At 41.5% G+C, this 22804-nt stretch overlaps 1 protein-coding gene across 1 annotated transcript; it reads left to right on the top strand.

The window, feature by feature from the left end:
• Nucleotides 1-231: 231 nt before the first annotated feature.
• On the top strand, nt 232-21476 carry LOC122812880. Its single transcript, XM_044084920.1, has 5 exons — nt 232-1188; nt 4225-4467; nt 9774-10016; nt 13589-13719; nt 21387-21476. Exons 1-4 carry the CDS (start codon nt 387-389, stop codon nt 13678-13680), a joined length of 1380 nt encoding a protein of 459 aa, XP_043940855.1. The 5' UTR covers nt 232-386; the 3' UTR covers nt 13681-13719; nt 21387-21476.
• The last annotated feature ends 1328 nt before the right edge of the window (nt 21477-22804 follow it).

Here is a 22804-nt window from a genome sequence, read left to right as displayed (position 1 = left end):
ACTGAACAAAGGGCTTAATGCGATGAAAGAAGAGTAAAATTCAGGTCTGTTGTATCCATGTTGTATCTTTTCAGGCGTTCTTCTAATTTCATAAGACTTATTTTAGCAGTTATAGATGTGGCACACATATTTAAACCAAAGTACAAATTTATAGATGTGTGTGTGTAGAGGGAAATTAAATTGTAACAACTTTGCCAGTATTTTTAAACATAATTACAGATGGAAGTTAAATTGCAGCAATGTACTACATTGAATAACAATGACAATCGTTTTAAGCAGTGACTTCCTCACCTGTTAAAGAAACACAGTCGCTTACAGCCATACTTCAACAAACTGACCGTCCTGAAACAGCAGTGACCACACCTTGTTTAGAGGCACCAGCTGGCATGCCAGAAAACTTCAGTTGCAGCTACCCCTTTTGCTGTTACGAAGACGAGAAAAGCAGCCCTGTCGCTGATGAAGTATTCCCCATAGTTCAACAAGCTCTACCTGAAGATACAGTTAATGCATCAGTTTTTCAGTCCCCAGGATGTGAAGCATTTAACAATGATGAAGATGATGATATACAGAACGCAACATGTTTTACTGGCATAGCTTTAGCATTTTCTCATGTTTGTTCTCATTGTGCAGTCTTCATTAAAGGATCATTTCTCCGCGCGGTATCCTACTTCCTTCGGCGGTGTCAGATAGAGAACTCTCTTCCTGCTCCTTGCATGACCGACCCTCATGAAATGCCGAATGAACAAACAGAAGATGTAATGAAGAGCCCACCCAGAAAGGCAAAATGCTCTTTTTCAAGCACCGCGGAAGTTCCTTCACAGCCATCTCAAGGGCAAGCAGAAGATGTACCAAACACTTCCACCGCTGAGTGTCTCTCTCATCTTCACACAGTAGATATTCCTTCAAGGATCGATCTAGCAGGGGATAGATTTTCAACCACGGAACCAGCTACAAATCTTTCTCTAACTGCAGTGGCTTCTGAAACTGGTGCTGACCCATTAGACCCAGTGTCCCAGCTAATTGGCACTGCACAATATCTGTCTGCCTCTGCTGTTAATGTCACTGCAACAGAAGAGTCCGTGGAGATCATGTCTCTAATGGAGGACACTCCTTCCTTGCGAGCAAGACCACGGCCTACTGAGGCAATTCCTTCAGAGCAGAGTACGTCTTCCTCTCATGCTCAGACAGGTAAGAAATGTAATTGTAATTTCACATACAGTTTTGTTTAATAGTATGGCACAGAGGGACAGAGCCCTGACTGCAACACAGGTGACCCAGGACAGACTGGTAACATGGGCATTGCAGATTCTGCCTAGACCAATTAGCAGCAGGTATATAATGGCAGGGAGGTGATGAGAAGAAGAAAGTTGAAAAAATATACTGAAAGCTCAATCTGCAATTCATAACTCTGTCTGCATCATGCAGACAGTAGCTAACTGCTACAACAAGCAAAATCGACAAAAGTTTGCTGTTATTTCACTGTCTTGACATTTTATTTCCTTATAAGAGAAAGCAAAGTTAGAGACTACAGCAGCACTAAAACTTCTAGCAAATGAGTCTATATGCACCTAAGCAGTACTTCGTGTGGTACGCTACCTAAGCAGTAGGTGGTGTGGTACGGTACCTAAGCAGTAGGTGGTGTGGTACAGTACCTAAGCAGTACTTGGTGTCATACGGTACCTCAGCAATAGCTGGTGTGGTACGGTACCTAAGCAGTAGCTGGTGTGATCCGGTACCTAAGCAGTAGCTGTTGTGGTACAGTACATTAGTAGTAGGTGGTGTGGTACGGTACCTAAGCAGTACGTGGTGTGGTACACTACCTCAGCAGTACGTGGTATGGTACGGTACATCAGCAGTAGTTGGTGTGGTATGGTACCTAAGCAGTAGCTGGTGTGGTACGGTACCTAAGCAGTAGCTGGTGTGGTACGGTACCTAAGCAGTAGCTGGTGTGGTACAGTACCTAAGCAGTACTTGGTGAGGTACAGTACCTAAGCAGTACTTCATGTGATACGGTACCTAAGCAGTACTTGGTGTGGTACTGTACCTAAGCAGTACATGGTGTGGTACACTACCTCAGCAGTACGTGGCATGGTACACTACCTCAGCAGTACATGGTATGGTACACTACCTCAACAGTACGTGGTGTGGTACACTACCTTAGCAGTTTGTGGTGTGGTATGGTACCTAAGCAGTAGCTGGTGTGGTACCGTAACTAAGCAGTAGCTGGTGTGGTACGGTACCTAAGCAGTAGCTGGTGTGGTACGGTACCTAAGCAGTAGCTGGTGTGGTACAGTGGCAAGATGGTTCATCCTGCTGTGGCACAACTGAGAAAACCAAGGTTTAGCATCCTGTTATTCTCTCTTCTCTCTTCGAATGTTCTTCCAATGCCTGTGTGGGCTCCTTCTGGAAACTACATTTTCCTCCAAAGACATCAATCTAAAATTTGTTATCTATCCAAAAATTCTCCTTAGTTTTGTATTGCAGAAATTGGTCCATGCGTTACCACTGTAAAGGTGTCTGGCTAAAACATTTAAGCAGTAAACAAAATGGAATTCAGAACTACTTCAGTCACTCTTGTTTTATGCTGCAGATTGTAGAAGCTGGAACATTAACTCATACACTGCCTGCATTGGTATAATCACGTATGGTAATGGAACTGTAGGTAGGGTCTTACACTAGTGCTTTTACATGTACCCATTTTTGCACATGGTTAACGGAAATTGGAGGAAGACATATGCAAAATCAGGAAGGCACTGCGCTCACACATTTAGAGATATGCAAGCTAGCATATATGAAAATTGAATTAGAGCTCCTAATGTTTTTGGTGGATAAAAAACATCTTTGCTTATGTACACCACTGAAAACTGTGGTATCATGGACTATTTTGGGGGAGGCATAACAAATCTGGGCAAGAATGGAAAACAAGCCACTGGATCCCACATAAGTTTGAGTCCAGAATACTGAGCCATGATCTAATGTAAGACGTTGTGTTCTCATTTACTGCCGATTCTTCTCATATGAACAAGGTACAGTCTCTTAACTTTCTGTACAAGCTGCACTCAAGTGATTTATGCCAGGAAAATGCTTCAGAAGTGCTACTTTCAGAGGAAATGTGGCTTTAAATACACCTCAGCATCTTTACATCCCTACTGATGCACTATCTCTCCCACACCCAATTAACAAGGAAATTTTTAAAAAGTTTTAAACGTAGCTTGGCATGGTTACAGCCCTTTCAGATCAACATCCCCTAACTAAACACAGTGCCTTACTGTTCTCCATAACTGCCATCTGTCACATTCGGGTTAAGGTTCTGTGCTCTCTGTAACAGGGCCAGAACAAATACTGTTACACACTGTACTGCTTTGGCTATCATTGGGGAAATAGTCCTGAAATAAAACAGATATGATGTCCTTAAACATTCAAAAATTATAAAACTTTTCAAAGTGAAAACTATTTTAGACTGAAACCTTCTCAAAGTGAAAATGTATTAATTTTGTTTGTAGGAGGGGCTGCCAACCCATAACCCCCATACAGTGCAACTCACAACTACTTTTTTTTATGTACGTATTGTTTTAACATATGGAGAGGTGCAGAGATAGTGTGGAGGGTACCCCACTGGAATGAAAATTAACCCAAAAGAAGAAATGCACAGAGAGAGAAGGAAAGAGACAAAATGTAGGCAGACAAGACAGACAGATAACAGCCAGTACCAGAACTCACTACTTTCCTTCGATTTACAAGAACACTATCAGAATGCTTTTTCAGTCATATTACACTGCTACCATAACATTCTGACAGCTATTAAAAATAAAATGGTAAGCAGCAATTCATATGAAAATTAAAACAGAAACAAACACAAAGGCATCAAAAACACAGAAGCAATGTCAAAATATACTGGTGAAGCACCTGCATGCAGCCTACTTCTCTTTATCGATGCCCATATTCACTATAAAGGTAGGTATAATGCATCCACTGGTGTTACTCTGTACATTATCGATGGGATTGATATTTTGAAAGGTATAAATAATGACTGTATAGACATGACTATAATGCAGTTATGCTTTACCTTTCTAAACAATCATCACCTAATTCTAATTAATGCAGATATGTTAACGGAATAAACAAAATACATGCAGCTGATTGCATCTTTTGTGAATTTTCACACTCTCTGCATTAGAGTCAATCATCTGCATTAGATTATGTCTTTGTTTTCATTTATTGCAGAAGAAAGAGGGATTGTTTATGCACCAACAAATCCAAAGAGTTCTAACAACTGCAAAACTCGGGACAAAGAGGGCCAGGATTTAGATGTTCATTCACAACAACAGAAAAACCCCGAACATCAGGACACTGTTGACACTGCCAAATATTGTTGGTACCATCCAAGTAATGTTGAATCAGTTTGGCAAATCAGTGAGAAAGAGAAGAAAAACAGAAACCTAGAAATGGAAGACAGCAAAGAGCCAGGTACATTTTCTGTTGCATGTGTAAAATTTAGTGTCTTGTCTTTACGAAGTTTCTGTTTACATAAATGTATACAATGCCTTTAGGAGAAAAGTCAGGCTTTTTTAAGTTAGTTTCGCAGTTTGTGCTTCATCAGTTCAATTAAGGAATGTGATCCATAGCTTTCACCCATGCAAACTGTTTAGCAATCCCTACTTGAATGTTTAAACCTACATCACACCTCAAAAGAACATCCCTTGCATCACCCATGTTTTCTTATTCCATCACCTGCTATTGTTTTTGGTACAACTACCACTAAAGGAAGTTTCCCAATTGATCCACCGCTCTTTCAATGAATTAACATTTCCTCTTATTTCTAAATGGCATCTTTCGTTCATTTTTCAAATTATGTTAGTATCTGAGATGATATCCATTTGCAGTACTCAGAATGTTTTTGCAGATGAACTAAATACAATTATAACATTCTGAGTGCCCAGTGCAATTGGGAAAGTCTTTTTCACTAGCCATTTCAGGACCTTGTAATGGTAATTCAGGGGGGAAACATGAACACACATAGTGCAAGACTTTTACATTTTCATCCATCTCCATGGTGCAAGGCCTTTACATTTCCCTGCACCTCTATCCTCTTTCTCTCATCCAAATATTGCTAAACCCATAGTAGGAAAAATACTCACAATATTCAAAGAATGTTCTCAATTGATAGACTGTCTCACACATATATGTGATGGCCACCTCTCCAAAAAAGACAGCCCATCTGCTTTGACCACAGTAGCCATGACTATGGACAAAGGCTGCCATGGAGAGTCAGTTTTCCAAGTTTACCCTCAAACCTGAAACCCTCACAAAAGACCAACAAGTTGTTAATATCATTACACTGTGTCTTGGAGTTCTTAGCTATGCCCTCATAAAGAGCTCCAAACAGACCAATCTGTCTTACCAGAGATCTTAAACCAGTCCAAAATTTTGCTGTTGGAAGGGGCTATACAGGCTGTCCTTTATTCAGAGCACAGAAGGGTGTTCTTCTCTTCCTACTCTGTAGCTGCAAATGGAATATATAGCATCCACTGTGTTATGCATAAGTAATTAATCCTCACCTCCTTCATTGTCTAATCCAAAACCATCATTAAGGTATTACCTTTATGTTTTCTCTTACTGAAGTTCCTCTATGCACTTCTTACTCAGTCACTTCACTTCAGTCACTAGTTAAATTGCAGCAATTAAACACTAGGTAAGACTGCAATCCAAATTGTAGCTTGCTACAGATCCCCCACCATACCCCAAGATTCTCACTACACCTTTCTAAACATACTGGAAAATATTAAGATAGAACCAAACACCCTAATACTGGGTAATTTTAACTACCCTGCCATTAACTGGGAAAACTACTCATGTCCCAACACCTTTGCGCAATGGTTCTTGGAATTCATAAATTCCAACGCCCTGGATCAACTAATCCATAGTCCCACCAGGGGCTCCAATATCCTAGACCTGGTCATTACCAACATGGGAAATCAATGCTCCATACCTATGGTCACCCCCTCGTTAGTCAGGTCTGACCATAAGCTAATCACCCTTAGCATCCACATCCCACCCCCACCCCCCAGTAAAGAAACCACCATAAAAACTTCTCCAAAGCCAACTTCATGCTACTCAAGTCAGAAGTGACAAACTTCATGACACCCATGCAGACGGGAACTGAAAGTTCAACTGCTGAATCCTACACTAAGGCACTGTACGAGCACATCCACTCATGCATGAATCGTGCCATCCCAAATAGAACCAAAATGCTCTCATCCAAAAAAGGAAGCCAATCTGGTGGTCCCCTGCCATAAACAAACTTTACAACAAAAGGAAGAAACTTTTGCAGAAAAGAGGAAAATTCCAGGATGCAAAAAACTCCCTTACTAGCCTCAGTAAGAAACTGAGATGCCTCATAAAATCCTCCAAAGCTAGTTACGAAAATAAAATTGCCAAAGATTCCAAAGACAACCACAAAGCATTCTATAACTATGTCAAGAATCTAAATGGCAATGCTCAGATCTGCTCTGAGCTAAAACAGAATGGCATTAAATATACTGATCCGAAGGATATTGCCAATATCCTGGCAGATCGATTCAGTGCCAACTTCACCCCTCTCACCCCTAAATGGCCCATCTCAATACCGGAAGATTGCCAAATTCCAGTAATAACGGCCACACAGGTACAAAACGCACTCTCTAAAGCCAAGAATACAGCATCCATGGGACCAGATGACATCCCGGGCTGTGTACTACATGAACTACAATATGAACTGGCACCTCACCTAAGTGTCTTGTTTAATCATAGCCTCACCTCAGGTTTCGTGCCCACTGAGTGGCGCAGAGCTACAGTTATCCCAATCCACAAGGGGGATCCACCTTGGATCCCGGAAACTACCGTCCCATCAGTCTGACAAGCCTTATCTGCAAGGCCATGGAGCGTATTATCATGGAACTTATAAACAAAGACATTGGCAACCTTCAAACACTGGACCTCACCCAGTTTGGGTTTGTGAAGGGCTGATCTTGTCTCCTGAACCTGATTGACTTCTTTGAATCAGTCTCCGGAGCCATGGACAAGGGTAAGGTGGTCCACACAGCCTATCTAGACCTTGCCAAGGCCTTTGACACCATCCCCCACTCTGGAATCATAGATAAACTTACTAAGTTGGGTATTAATCCCTATGTCACCCAATGGGTTGCTAAATGGCTTACTGATAGAACCCACACTGTAAAAGTAGCCGACTCCAAATCCAGCTCCAGACAAGTGACAAGTGGAGTACCTCAGGGTTCAGTCTTGGGGCTGCTCTCATTTGGCATCTACTTCTCTGAAGTACAGGTCAACACTAAGGGACTCCGGCTAACAAAGTTTGCAGATGACTGCAAACTAGGAGCCATTATTGAATCCCCAAATGATGTGGATACTCTACAAAAGGGCCTTACAGAAACAGATGCTTGGTGCCAGAGCCATGGGCTCAAACTCAATGCCAAGAAATGTATTGTTATCCCCTTTGGGAAAAAACATGTATCCATGAATTACCATATAGATGGCAGTACACTAAACACAGAAAGTGTGATAAGAGACTTAGGGACACAGGTGGACAGTGGTCTCACCTTCGATAACCACATCGCCACAACAGTCAGGAAATCCTTCTGTGTGGCACACCTCATCACGAAGGGCTTTTCATCCAGAAAAAAGGAGGTCATTGTCCCACTGTACTCATCCCTCATTAGACCCATTATAGAATACAACGCCCCATTTGGTATGTACCTCTCAAGACATCTGCAACAACTGGAAAGGCCTCAGAAATACCTCACTAAAAGAATCACAGGCCTAAAGCAGATGCCCTACGCTGACCGCCGTAAAAAACTCCAGCTATACTCTGTCACATATCGTCTACTCAGAGGCGATCTCTGCTTAACATACAAGGCCATGTCAAACCCAGAGCTGTTGGACATGCTACACTTAAAGAAATCCCAATCCCTCAGAGCTACATGCTCCAGGGATCTAAACCTTGTCATCACAATAAACAAAACATGCTGGAGGGATAGGTTCCTGACCCAGAGACTCCCCAGACTCTGGAATAGATTGCCCATACATGTCAAGCAGAGTGCCTCTTTGGACCTCTTCAAGAGGAACCTTGACGATTAGATGGGAGAAAGGAAATTCACCCCAGGGATCATGTCAGTCGCCCTGCTAGACAGGGGTCCAGGAAAGTAAATAATGTGGGAAGATATAGCCAGGGAATTGTTATGGCTAGGCTTGTATAGGCCCTAGGGCTGATAGCCTAGTACCAACCTATGAACATATGAACCTATTAAAGTTCTCCTCACTCTCTGTATTGTTAGTGCATTTCATGTAGTGAATCGTATAAAAACTAAATGCATAGACTTGTTTGTAATGGAATTATGCTTTTACCTGTCTAAGCAGTCCTTTCCTAATTCTAATTAATACAGATTACAGATTACTAAATGGAATAAATAAAATATCCGCAACCGACTGCATATTTTGTTTATTTATTGTCTCAGCATTAGACAGACAACCATCTACATTGGGTCATGTCTCTGCTGTTATTTATTGCAGGAGAAAGTAGCGTTGTGTGCGTACCACCAACCTCAGACAGCAGTAACACTCGCAAAACTCCAGATAAAGAAGGCCTGGATTTAGATACCAATCCAACTCAAGAGGAAAACATACATCAGGATACTGTTGACACTGCAACATATTACTGGCATGATCTGAGAAATGTTGAATTGTTTTGGCAAATTATTGAGCAAGAGAAGAGAAACAGAAGTCTAGAAATGAAAGTTAGCAAAGATCCAGGTATAGCTTATGTTGCATTTGTGAGTTATAATTCTTTCTCTTAAAAAATTTAAAGTAAGTCTTGCAAATAAGAGATTTCTGAATAAAGGTATACAATGCCTTTAGTAGAAAAGTCAGGCTTTTAGAAGGAGGACTTGCCTTCACACTTTTTAGCAATCCCTATCCTACTGTTTAAAAATAGAACAGTGGCCAGACAGTAGGTGACAACGCACACCTGAAGCAAAAATGTAAGAGAAACATCTGTCACTACTAAACCCACCACTCATCTGCTTTCCATGTTTCACGTTCATAGGAATTCATCATCCTTACTGAAGGTCATTTTATCTTCATCAGCCATTAGTTTTCAAAAGAAGCACTACTGGCGTAGCCGACCTCTCAACTGTCCAGATTTTTGCCTCATATTTTTGGTCTGTTCCTCATAACATTTGTGGTTTTCTGGTAAATCAATGAGGTTTGAAGTCAGTAAATAATGACATACATTTCAGTTTCAGACATCATTTTCTTCAGAAAATTCATGTTAACACAAAATCTGCTTTTTGGCACAATTTTCTAAGTTTATAAGAGCAATATTTAAAATCTGTCCCTATTTTTGGGCCTTTGCCCCCCCTTTATTTTAGGCTTCGTCCAGACGTCTTGCACTAAGAGGTTGAGAGGTATGCTCCCAGCACATCCTCAAACACACACACACACACACACACACACACACACACACACACACACACACACACACACACACACACTGCATTATGACTGTGTTTGATACAATGACTGAATGCATGGACTTGTTTGTAACGGTACTAGGCTTCACCTTCTTAAACACCTGTTCACTAATTGTGACTAATGCAATTAACTAAGTGGAATAAATAAATACAATAGCTGTAGCATATCTTGTCCATATTTTTGCCAGTGATTTAGCAGCTGACAGGCATCCATCTGCATTCGATTATGTCTGTTTTCATTTATTGCAGAAGAAACAGAATCTGTGTACCTGCCATCATGTTCAGAGAGCTCTACCAGTTGCAAAGCTGACAATAAAGATTGCCAGGATTTAGACGTCCCTTCACAGCAACAGAAAAACGTGCACTGTCAGGATACTGTTGACACGGCCACGTACTACTGGCAAGATCTCAGAAATGTTGAATTGCATTGGCAAATCAGTGAGCAAGAGAAAAGAAACAGAATCCTAGAAATGGAAGGCAGCAAAAAGCCAGGTATATTTTCATGTTACATTTGTCAGATACTAGAGGTCATTTGGGTTCAAAATTTAAAGTAAATATTTACTGTTTGACACTTCTTTATACAGAAATGTATGCTTGTACCTTTATAAGAAAAGTCAGACTTTTTAAACAGAGGACTTGCTTTCAGCCTTTGGTGGTGATCATTTCAGCTAATGAATGCAACATTGAGCTTTTCATCCCAGTGAACTGTTTAGTTACACATGCCCAAATAAATAAAGTTTGTATCTCTATCCAGGCATTAGATAAAGAGGCAAAGCTAAAGCACCAGTCAGTCCCCAGGCTGGCACCGATCTGGTATGTGTATTTCAGAGCCATAGTAATCACCCTCCTTTACCAAAGATTACTTTATACTCTGACATCCTTATTTTACAAAGAAAAAAACACCATTGCTCATTTTCAACACCAACATGCAGCCACAAAGACGTGCTCTTCCTACCTGTAGTGAAACACAGAATTAGATTTCTTATACAGGAGAGTACCACTTGGAAAAACATGTTCTGCCCATTTCCCTAGTTGTCGGATGAACTGCAGCACCTAGGTAAGCAATAGTTTATAACATCCCCTGCTTCATATGTTCATCCAGTGTGTGTGTGTATGTATGTGTGTGTGTATCCCATATGTCAATGTTCCAGGTTCAGGCTCCTAGGTGGCAAAACATTTCCCTGTGTTACGTTTGGGAGGTGACGTGTCTGAAGTGACATTTAGCTGCAGAGACATATGGATGTTGCAAATTCACTGTGGACAAATACAAGCATACAGTGCCATGCCTACAGCTTCAATAACAAAATGCACCGGGGGGAGGGGATAATGTTTAAAGACCCCCAACACAGCAAGATGTATCACACAAAATTGTAGGCATCAGCGGCAGACTGCCCAATGGGCATGTCAGTGGCAGTAAAAATGCAGTCCACAATGGACAGTGCCTTTTATTATTGGTGTGTGTGAACCATTACCCCTTCACAGTGTCTAGGGAACATTATGTAAAACACATTCTGGGCCATAAGTGTGACTAATGTAGCATGCAGGGTTTCCTCCTTGCTGCAGTACCCTTCTACATGTTGTACTTAAATAAACATGTACTGTGCACCAAGCAGAACACACAATACTTCCCTTGCTCACATGCACTTGTTTATCGAAACTGTGGGCATAACACTGTATGCTTCTCTGTGTTCACACAAAAATTGCAACAGCCATATGTCTCTGGACTTCAGCAATGTCCCCAAGTAAATGTACTGTAGGGAAACATCTCATTGCCTCCTAGCCTGAACCCTCTTATTCCACACGTGGTCATTTCTCTGTGGCTGATGTGCGACATGCCATTTAATGGAACAGTAAGAGGCTGAGCCTGTTATATCCCTTCTAGCAGTAGCATCTACCATTTAACAGTCCACTGCATACTCCTGATACAGTGTAACCTCGTTCTGGAAGCAGCTACTAATGTGAATGGTCTAGCATCTTCTCCATCCCTTAGGATGAGCAAGTCTATAAAAGATATTCCTCTCACCTTCCCAACCCAGCTGATCCTATCCAAAGGACACCAGATCATCATGGGACATTTATGTTGTAGTGACTGTGTTAGCCTTCAGTACCGCAGAGCTATAACACTCTCATTCCTTCACAACTACATACATGTATGTTCTCTCACCGCTATATCACTCTCATTCCTTCACAACTACATACATGTACGTTCTCTCACCGCTATATCACTCTCATTCCTTCACAACTACATACATGTACATTCTCTCACCGCTATATCACTCTCATTCCTTCACAACTACATACATGTATGTTCTCTCACGCTATATCACTCTCATTCCTTCACACCTACATACATGTATGTTCTCTCACCACTATATCACTCTCATTCCTTCACAACTACATACATGTACGTTCTCTCACGCTATATCACTCTCATTCCTTCACAACTACATACATGTATGTTCTCTCACCACTATATCACTCTCATTCCTTCACAACTACATACATGTACATTCTCTCACCGCTATATCACTCTCATTCCTTCACAACTACATACATGTATGTTCTCTCACGCTATATCACTCTCATTCCTTCACAACTACATACATGTATGTTCTTTCACAGCTATATCACTCTCATTCCTTCACAACTACATACATGTATGTTCTCTCACGCTATATCACTCTCATTCCTTCACAACTACATACATGTACGTTCTCTCACGCTATATCACTCTCATTCTTTCACAGCTACATACATGTACGTTCCCTCACCGCTATATCACTCTCTTTCCTTCACAACTACATACATGTATGTTCTCTCATGCTATATCACTCTCATTCCTTCACAACTACATACATGTACATTCTGTCACTGCTATATCACTCTCATTCCTTCACAACTACATACATGTACGTTCTCTCACACTATATCACTCTCATTCCTTCACAACTACATACATGTATGTTCTCTCACCACTATATCACTCTCATTCCTTCACAACTACATACATGTACATTCTCTCACTGCTATATCACTCTCATTCCTTCACAACTACATACATGTACGTTCTTTCACAGCTATATCACTCTCATTCCTTCACAACTACATACATGTACGTTCTCTCATGCTATATCACTCTCATTCCTTCACACCTACATGCATGTATGTTCTCTCATGCTATATCACTCTCATTCCTTCAATACTACATACATGTATGTTATCTCACCTTCACTTACACGACCTCTAATGCTGTTTGCACCCTGTTTGGTTCCCTCACTTAAACATTTTCACTCATTACAAACAAATGGTCTGTACAACTGCCTACTGTCTGTTTAGGGGGTGCATTTCTCTTCTTTTTACTGGTTATACTGCTGCTTGTATAAGTGTATGTTTTTCCAGCCTCACTGTGTTCTCTCTCACACTCCTTCCTTACATTCAAGTGTTCTGAGATGATGGCCTCCTAGTCACCGCAGCCGGCACAGGTGACTACGAGGCCTTCATCGTCACCTGCGCTGGGATGTAGCTGCTCTATTTGCCCCACCCAAGCTACACTTCTTCACCTTTGTATTTTATTGCTGCACCTGGCTGGCCACCAATTGTGTGCTGTTTCCTTTGTGAGGTAGAGAAGGTCAAGTTACCATATTGTGTCCTGATAGGGATGTGTAAGAATCACACAGCACCCTTGCCAAAGAAGACAGAGAGGGGCAGGAGAGAGGAATACAGGCCAAGATCAGCACTAAATATCCCTGAAACAAGGAGAAGATTACTGTGTAGGCCACTACTGGTGACCTCAGGGGGGAGGACATGACGGAAGAACAGAGAGATATGGAGGAGCTGGAATGGAGGAAACAGAGGGAGGGGCTTTTCTAAGATCCAGATTTGGACACGTAATAAATATGGCACTAGTAAACAGATGGTTTCTAAAAAAAAAATAAAGGTGCCAGGCTCAGGCAGGCAAGGCATGGAAACAGAGTCCAGTAAGTGCAGGACCATAAATAAGCAGGAGGTCCACAACAAAAGGTGTTTCATTATGTGTGTTTGTCTTGTCTTTATATGTGCACCAGGTGATAAGACGAACTTGCCAAGAAAGAAGACGAGGAAGATGAGGTGGAAGAAGAAGGCAGCGAAGAGGAAACAAAGAGGAATGAGAAGTTAGAAGCAGAAGACACAACCAAAACTCAGACCGAAGATTGAGGTAAGACTTTTCTGCTCTTTCATGAAAAAGAGTGTGTAAGACACAGTATGGACATGAGCCTATTGAAAACAAATGAAGGCCATTTCCCATATGGCCAAATTGCATGACCAGTGCATGTTCTCTATGAGAGCACTTAACAAAAGTAAGCATGGTGGAGGTGATAACCCTTAGGCTTGATAAATGTCGGTTCACAGACCAATGCTATGATCAGTATAAACATTTCTTTGCTAATCAGTCACAGCGATATGCTATATATCAAAGGAGTTTGTCCCAGCTCAATATGAGTTGAGTTTGTAAAAAGATGTTTATAAAATACAGGAAGCCAGCCAAGGTATTTAGAGTGGGGACTACATTTAGTCCATTACCTGGCAATATATGGATAACAGGTATGTATTATTGAATCTACTGTTTTAGAAAATCAAATTGTAATTTCAAAGGCATATAAACTAATGCCACTCCAGTAAGGCCAAACTGTATGATGATATCAAGGTAAGAATATATGCTTGGGAAGGGAAGGTGAAACAGCTGTTAGATAACAAACTTTAGGAATGAGATAATACTGAATATATATGAGGTAGGGGGCTGAGGATTGAGGAGGCAGGAAAAAGGAAACCTACATGAGCCACCTGGGGATGGGAAGGGATTGTGTATCATGGGCATTTATTAGGAGGGGGTATGATAGTTGGGAAGTTTGCAATGGTTACTTGTGAAGGGTATGTTGGTTTGGGCATAGTTACTGTCTGCCTCTGTCCATCAGAGACATGGGGCCAGACCTGCTGTAAATTTCCAATTTGCCATCCATTGGTCAAGGGGGATCCTCTGAGACAAGTATCTCAGTCACCAACATGTCCTATTTATGTCACAAGAAACATTTAAATCCTTGGATCTAGTGGTTTTGATGATGCTTATTGTATGGCTACACGAAAGGTCCATCAGAGCTGGATATAGGTATGTCAGGCATAGACCGCCTCTCGATAACCTGTAGGAGACCAAGTACTATACAAAAGGTCCATCAGAGCTGGATATGGGTATGCCAGGCATAGACCGCCTCTCGATAACCTGTAGGAGACCAAGTACTATACAAAAGGTCCATCAGAGCTGGATATGAGTATGACAGGCATAGACCACCTCTCAATAACCTGTAGGAGACCAAGTACTATACAAAAAGTCCATCAGAGCTGGATATGAGTATGACAGGCATAGACCACCTCTCAATAACCTGTAGGAGACCAAGTACTATACAAAAGGTCCATCAGAGCTGGATATGGGTATGCCAGGCATAGACCGCCTCTCGATAACCTGTAGGAGACCAAGTACTATACAAAAGGTCCATCAGAGCTGGATATGAGTATGACAGGCATAGACCGCCTCTCGATAACCTGTAGGAGACCAAGTACTATACAAAAGGTCCATCAGAGCTGGATATGAGTATGACAGGCATAGACTGCCTCTCGATAACCTGTAGGAGACCAAGTACTATACAAAAGGTCCATCAGAGCTGGATATGGGTATGCCAGGCATAGACCGCCTCTCGATAACCTGTAGGAGACCAAGTACTATACAAAAGGTCCATCAGAGCTGGATATGGGTATGTCAGGTATAGACCGCCTCTTGATAACCTGTAGGAGACCAAGTACTATACAAAAGGTCCATCAGAGCTGGATATGGGTATGCCAGGCATAGACCGCCTCTTGATAACCTGTAGGAGACCAAGTACTATACAAAAGGTCCATCAGAGCTGGATATGAGTATGACAGGCATAGACCGCCTCTCGATAACCTGTAGGAGACCAAGTACTATACAAAAGGTCCATCAGAGCTGGATATGAGTATGACAGGCATAGACCGCCTCTCGATAACCTGTAGGAGACCCAGTACTATACAAAAGGGCCATCAGAGCTGGATATGGGTATGCCAGGTATAGACTGCCACTCGATAACCTGTAAGAGACCAAGTATAGAGAAAGGGCTTTAAGGCAATCCATATAGGACAATGGGTTTATACCTTGGATTCTCCTGCAAGGAATCTTTGTGGACGTTCCAACTGTTGCATATGTTTGGACAGGTACATGCTGAAGGCAGCATTATACTCAATGATGGGTCTGATATGAGCTGAATAAAGTGGCACTATGACTATCTTGGACCTGAATGCCATGCCCTTACTTGTAAATTGGGCAACATAGAGTCATTTTCTTGCTACCTTGGCAATATGTTGGTCAAAGGCAAGATTGCTATCTACATATGTTCCCAGACATTGATTATCTGATCAGCTCTTAGGGGTGTCTTATTGATGGAGTAATTAGCCTGGGCAGTCTTTTTCCCAAAAGGTATTATAATGTATTTTTTGGCATTGAGTTTTAATCTCTGGCTTTGGTAACACTCATTTGTCTGTGTTTAGACCCTCTTGTAAGATGTTTGTATTACAGGGGTAGTTTATAATAGCTCCCAGTTTTCAGTCATCTGCGAACATGGTCAGCCAAAGGTCCTTGACATTAGCCTTTGACTCTGAGAAGTAGATGCCAAATAGGAGGGCTCCCAGAATGAAGCAGTGAAGTACCCCGCTGGTGATCAGCCTCTTAGTGGAGGTGGTCTCATCTGTCCTGACTTCCTGGGTCCTGTCTGTGAGTCAGCTGGCAATCCAGTGAGTTACATAAAAGACACTTGGCGTCCAGCTCCTGAGGAAAAGAGAATAGGTTGGGAAAAAGGAATGGAAAGTGGGTAGTATTAGTATGTGTGTGGGGGGGCTGAATAAACTAATAAAGTGAAGTGTGTTTTGTGTAAGCATGAGGGAAAGACTGGTTATAGTCAGTCAATAGGAAATAAAGCTATCATGGAGAGAGGTAGGGACACACCTCTCAACCTACAAGCACAAGAAATCAGGACAAAGTTTACAATAATGGGGGATAATGGCCCAAAAATAGGGAGATATTTTAAGTATTGCTCTTATAAACTTATAAAGTCGCTAGAATATCAAGTTTTGCATTAACTTACATTTTCTGAAGGATATGAAATATGAAACTCAAATACCTTCCATTGTTTAGTTACTTCAATCCTCAATGCTTTACCAGAAAACCACAAATGTTATAAGCAACAGAGCAAAAATATGAGGCAAAAATCTGGACTTTCTGTAAAAACTCAAAACAGAGATAAAGCAAGAATTTAGGAAATGTTACGAGAAACTAAGTGAAAGCAGGAAGAAGACTGAGGAATGGGAACGGCCAATATTAGGAGAGGAGGACAGGGATAGACTACAAAATGAACTCCAGCAAGAGGTGCTGAAACAATGCTCAGACAAATGAGAAAAGGTCAAGTTGGAAGTCTGGATGGCTTCCAAGCTGATTAGTGCAAACTGGTAGAAGTGTAGGTGGGGGGATACATGGCACCAAGCTGATTAGTGCAAACTGGTAGACGTGTAGGTGGGGGGATACATGGCAAGCCTGTTCAGTAAGACAGATGAGGAAAGGAAGATGCTGGAGTCAATATGTCAGGCAGAGATGGTGGTGCAAAATCAGGAGAAATGGGGAAAAGAAGACCCAGCAAATTATAAATCAATTCCTTTATGGAACCGTGATGTGAAAATAAGGAGCAGAGTATATGCAGCAAAAGGTTAGTGGTCATATTCTGAAACGTATTGAAGGAATCACAAGTGGGACTTGTAAAACATCGGTCATCTACACAGCACTAAAGATCATATGTTAAACTTTATGAGTTGGTGTGGAAGGGGAAATATGAAAGTCAATAGGATGGTACCTATGGACATTCAGAAGACTTCAAAGTCAGTGAATTGGGACTTTATGATGAAGACCATGAGGTGAGTACTGGGGTAAGTAAGGAAGGACTATGCAAAGTATTAGAGGTCTGTACAAGCAGCCCATCATTCAAATCTGTGCAAGCAAGAGTTTGATACAATCATATTGACTTCTTAGACTTATGCCTGGCTTGCAGAGCAATCTCAGTCCCAAACCTAATGAATTTGCTGCACATTTGTAAATCAAATGGGACTAGAGCTACTGTTCCAGGGACCTAAATATGGCCTGTGATTTGAATAGGGCATGCTGTAGGGACAGATTTGTCTCCCAGTGGACTGCTGTGTCTTTGCAATAGGCTACCCGTTCATGTGAAACAGAGCAACTCCATGACACTGTTTAAAAGGAACCTGAACGAGTAGATGGGGCACCGTAAATTCTTACTGGGGATAGTGCCCACAACCCTCCTGGACATGAGCAGTTATTACTAAATACAATCCCGGGTATTGACTAGACTATCTATGGTATTACATTGGGATGAAACAGCTAGGCTTGAAATAATTTCCAGGTCGATAGCCTAGTAAACTCCTGTGATCCTATGATGTCATGTATCGAATAGGACACATGAGAGCCAGACATTTATAAGCTACCTCTGTCCATAAGAGACATGGGTGCCAGGCCCAGTGTAAATTTTCTATTCCTCATCCAGTGGTCAGGACTGGTCCTAAACTGGGTAACAGACAAACTCAGCTTCACATGGATGGGAAGCCTATTCCATAGGAGAGGCAATCTCTGGGACACATATGTTCTGTTTAAGTCACAAACAAAATTCTGTTCCCTAAACCTTATGTTTCTGGTACACTCTGACTTACGGATATGTAGGAGATTCATTGGGTTTTCGGATACCTTGTAAGCCAAGCATAGGTCACACATCAGCAATCTATAGGAGCTGAGCAGAGGGAAAAAGCTTTAAGGCATTCTGCATAAGGCAGGTTTGTTACACCTTGTATTCTTTTTGTAAGGAATCTCTGAGGTCACTCTAGTTGCTGCATATGCCTGGTCAGGTACTTACCAAAGGGAGCATTGTACTCTATGACTGGTCTGATAAAGGTGGAGCACAGTTGGATAATGACCTCTTTGGACCTAGCCGTGCAACATAAAATGATTTCCTCACCACTGTGGACATGAGGTGGTCGAAGATAAAGCTACTGTCTTTGTGCATACCCAGATCCTTGACCACTGGGTCGACTCTTAGGGGAGTATTATTAACATGGTAATTAGCTGGGATGGTTGACTCCTCAAAGGTACAATTATATGTTTCTTAGCACTGAGTTAAAGACCAAGTCTTTGGCACCATTTCTCAGTCTGAGATAGACTTTCTTGAAGGATGCTAGTTTCTGCAGTGGAGTCAGTGAAAACCCCCAGTTTGCAATCATCTGCAAACTGAGCCAGCCATAAATCTCCAACATTTGCTTCCATTTCAGAGAAATAGATGCCAAAAAGGAGCAGACCCAATACAAAGACCTGAGGGACTCCACTATTGACTGGCTTCTTGGTAGAGGTAGTCTCTCCTATTTTGACCTCCTGGGTCATATCAGTGAGCCAGATGGCTATCCAGTGGGTGATCAAAGGGTTTGTACCTAAATTAGTGAGCTTGTCTGTAATGCTTGAGTTAGGTATTGTTTCAAAAGCCTTAGCCAAGTCACAGTGAGCTGTGTGCACAGTCTTACCTTCATCCAATGCTTTGGTGAGCCTCTCAAAAACATCCACCAGATTTAATAGGCATGACCTTCCTTTAACAAAGATGAACTGTGATGGGTCCAGCATTTGCAGGTTACCTATGTCCTCATTTATCATGTCCATAACGATTACTTCCACAGCCTTACATATGAGGTTGGTAAGACTTATGGGCCTGTAGTTACCGGATCAGTGGTTGGAACTCCTTTGTGTAGGGGAATGACTGTAGCCATCTTCCATTCCTTGGGTACAAAACCTGACGGAAGGCTCCAGCTGAAAAGTGATTCAAAGGAACCAGAGAGGTCATGTTTCATGCTATTTATTAAACATCCCAGGATGTTATCGGGACCCATTGATGCAGTGTTTTTTGCCTTGTAGAATGTCTTGATGACCTGTTCCCTAGTAATGGTTGGGGGGAATGTGGTATGCTGTGTTTTCTTTGGACTATCAGTAAGGAAGTGGAGGAAAAAATCTGAGCTGAACCTGTCAGCCAAAAGGTTGGCAATGGCCTCGGGTTCAGTGTGGGTGATGCCATTTACAACAAGTTCTGCACATTGTTGTGCATTTCCCCTGAGGTTACGGACATAACTGTAGAAAGCTCCGTGGTTGTCCATTGCCTGAGAAGCTATTTTTCTTCAAATGTAGTCTTTGAAGTATTAAGACTCTTAGCAGCCTGTTTAGATTGGTCGGGTGGAATTTAATATGTATGGCTTTGTTCCTCCTACGCTTGACCAAGCTTTTTTCTTCTGTTGTATAACCAGTTGATATTATGATTCCACCAGGGTGACTTGCCTTTGAGTTTATCTTTTTTTTAATACGAGGGGGCTTGACTCACTCTATACAGCTACCTATATGGGTTATGGGAAAAAATCATTCACAAAATAAATAGGCTGGCTGACAGAAAGTGGCTGAGTGAGGGTATAACTTGAGGGTATAACTTTATTTGCCGATGACTGTATGTTACTGTGGAAGGACGTGGAAGAGATGCTGCCTCAGCTATTAAAGATTATTTGAGGAATTTGGAAAAAAATCGGTGCTGGTGTATTACCTGAAGAAAATCACTGGCAGTAGGCATAATGGGGGTGCAAAAGATGGAAGGGTTGTCATGGTCAGAAGTGGGGGTGCTTGGCTATTAAGGAATATTCAACAGTAGATCAGCATGAAATTGGGAAGATTTAAGGGAGATGAGAAAAGAAATGCTGGTCAAATGCTCAGTGTGATAAATAAACCGATTGGGAGAGTAGAAGTTGTAACTATAGAGGTGTACTTTAAGTCATATAAAGATCAAACCAATGTCAGTATTGGTAGGGAGAAATAAAGGAGGTTTATATGGATGAGAAATAGAAGTCTATTACAGTCCAGATAAGCTGAGGTCAAGCAGCATCTCAGGAACTGGGGGAACAAGGTGCAGGTGGGAGGTAGTGAGTGGCTGGTACTGGCTTTTACCTGTTCCAGGATGGTCTCCAGTCTGCTGCAATCCCCAGAACTAAGTGAAGTCCCTTCGGTGCCAAAAGGCACCAGACAGATGATCTAGGCTTGCTGGACCAAGTAGCTGATAAGAGGTCTCACTGACTGCGTGAGTGGGGACATGAAATTACAAGGGAACCCCTCGGGTTGACCTGAACATTAACATCTCCTACTCAGAGACATTGTTAGGGTCAAAGCAGAAACACCCTCCTCAGAGGCAGGCAAGAGCAAAAGCTCCTCAGTGGGTGCTGTATAATAGTCCCCTCCAGTATGTTCTTACCATGAGGGCAGGGTGGGGCAAAACACAAGCTTAGAGTGATGAGGGGCTGAAGATCTGCAAGCAACAAGGGAAATGCATAAAAATAAATGTCGCCAAGCTTCCTTTGCTCCTGACAGACTGGGATAAGTCTCAGAACAAAGGAACACAGCAGATATGCAATATATAACAATAGTTACTGTGATAATGAACAAGGAGCCGTCACCAGAGGGAGTAGAACCTGAATGTTGATCATAACGCAAGTCTTTTATCATACAGTGTATGGTATTCAACTAATACAGCTCCTGAGTGTACTTTCATTGTTGCAGTTGTTTTGTTCTGCAGTTGCATTTTAATTGTGCTGTGGACACTAATTTACCAGATAACCAGGAAAAAGATGAGTATTATAATTTAATGTTTCCATAAAAGTGCACTAACTACATATCATTGTTTATTTTGACAGGACAGAAGACTGACTGCTAAGAACATCAAGATCGTTAATCATAAACGTCTTGATTTGTGACACAGAATTAAGACAGAGTTTGATATAAATTATCCCTGTAAAATATAATTAATTAAATAAATAAAAAATCAAACTTGTATTCTGGCTTGTAATTATTTTTCAGTTATTACTTAAAATATAAAAATAATTAAAAATTCTGTTTATCCAAAATACAAGGACAGAAGCAGTGTATGTAATCTGTGTTTTAAGTATATTTAACATCCTGATGTATTTCCAGGGACAGAACACAGTGATAAAAGACCGGTCAGCACTTTGGTGGGTACCAGAACCTCAGATTCTCATAGAAGCATGGGTAGTTACTGAACAATATGAACATGAACAATTGTACCAACCATCAGTGTGTCTGTAACAGCCATTAGAAATGAAATATTTCTAATTGGAATGAAGTCCCTCACTACCTGATACTTTTTGGGAGACACCTCTGCTTCTACTGCTAAGACTGTTGTGCTGGAATATCAGCTTGACTTTGCACATCACAAATGCTGTTAAAAGTACATCACCTCTGGTCATTTTTAACTAGAGATGAATTGCAGTTATTTTGTCTCTTGTACCATCTGCGCACACATCTTTCGTATATCTAAGACTGGTAGTATACTGTGTTACAAGCAGTTTCACCGATACTTCATGATGTTTTGACTGCCTTATTCATCCTCTATTTCCAGGAAGGACCCCCAAGTTGCACACCAAACTGGCTTAACTACAATGTTTGCTGAAAGCATGGTGGATGGAAAGCACATCTTCCACACCACAGGGCATTGCTGTTCCCTTAGTCTCAGACTCCATGACTAACTCGAGTCTGTGTGTAACACAAGACCAGCTTCTTCTTTCAGTCTTGTGACTCCTCCTATTCTGTTTTGTAACATGACTCAGGCCCCATCAAAACAACAAACAACATCAAGGGATTTGCAGTCATTTTCTATCATAATTACTAATGTTATTGAAATATTTTCTACATCTACCTCGTTGGTACAAATGGTTGGGGTTTGGCATAATGGTTAAGGTAGTTACCTTACAGGCACAAAGGTACAGGGTTTGATACTCACCTTTGAGAAGCATTGTTAGGCCTTAAAATGGTCCCCTGAGGTTGTTAGCCAAGTAATCACCTATAAATTTAGTTCTGGGCATACCATTTTCTAAAGCATCTCCCAAGATGGAGCAGTATTCCTGCGATTTGAACATAGAGACAAGTTCCTTCATCTTTCCTGCGATTTGAACATGGAGACAAGTTCCTTCATCTTTCCTGCGATTTGAACATGGAGACAAGTTCCTTCATCTTTCCTGCGATTTGAACATGGAGACAAGTTCCTTCATCTTTCCTGCGATTTGAACATGGAGACAAGTTCATTCATCTTTCCTGC

The sequence above is a fragment of the Protopterus annectens genome, chromosome 10.part0, assembly GCF_019279795.1.
Source record: "Protopterus annectens isolate FY-2018-M chromosome 10.part0, PAN1.0, whole genome shotgun sequence".
Classification (NCBI taxonomy): Eukaryota; Metazoa; Chordata; order Ceratodontiformes; family Protopteridae; genus Protopterus; species Protopterus annectens.
This window is presented reverse-complemented; position numbering and strand designations above follow the sequence as displayed.

What these genes read in the sequence shown, in the direction of transcription:
- LOC122812880 (XM_044084920.1), top strand. Translation starts at nt 387, where the DNA reads ATGCCAGAAAACTTCAGTTGCAGCTACCCCTTTTGCTGTTACGAAGAC. An exon ending in GGAAGACAGCAAAGAGCCAG is followed by an intron (nt 4,468 to 9,773) that starts GTACATTTTCTG and finishes CATTTATTGCAG; the next exon opens with AAGAAACAGAATCTGTGTAC. An exon ending in GGAAGGCAGCAAAAAGCCAG is followed by an intron (nt 10,017 to 13,588) that starts GTATATTTTCAT and finishes TATGTGCACCAG; the next exon opens with GTGATAAGACGAACTTGCCA.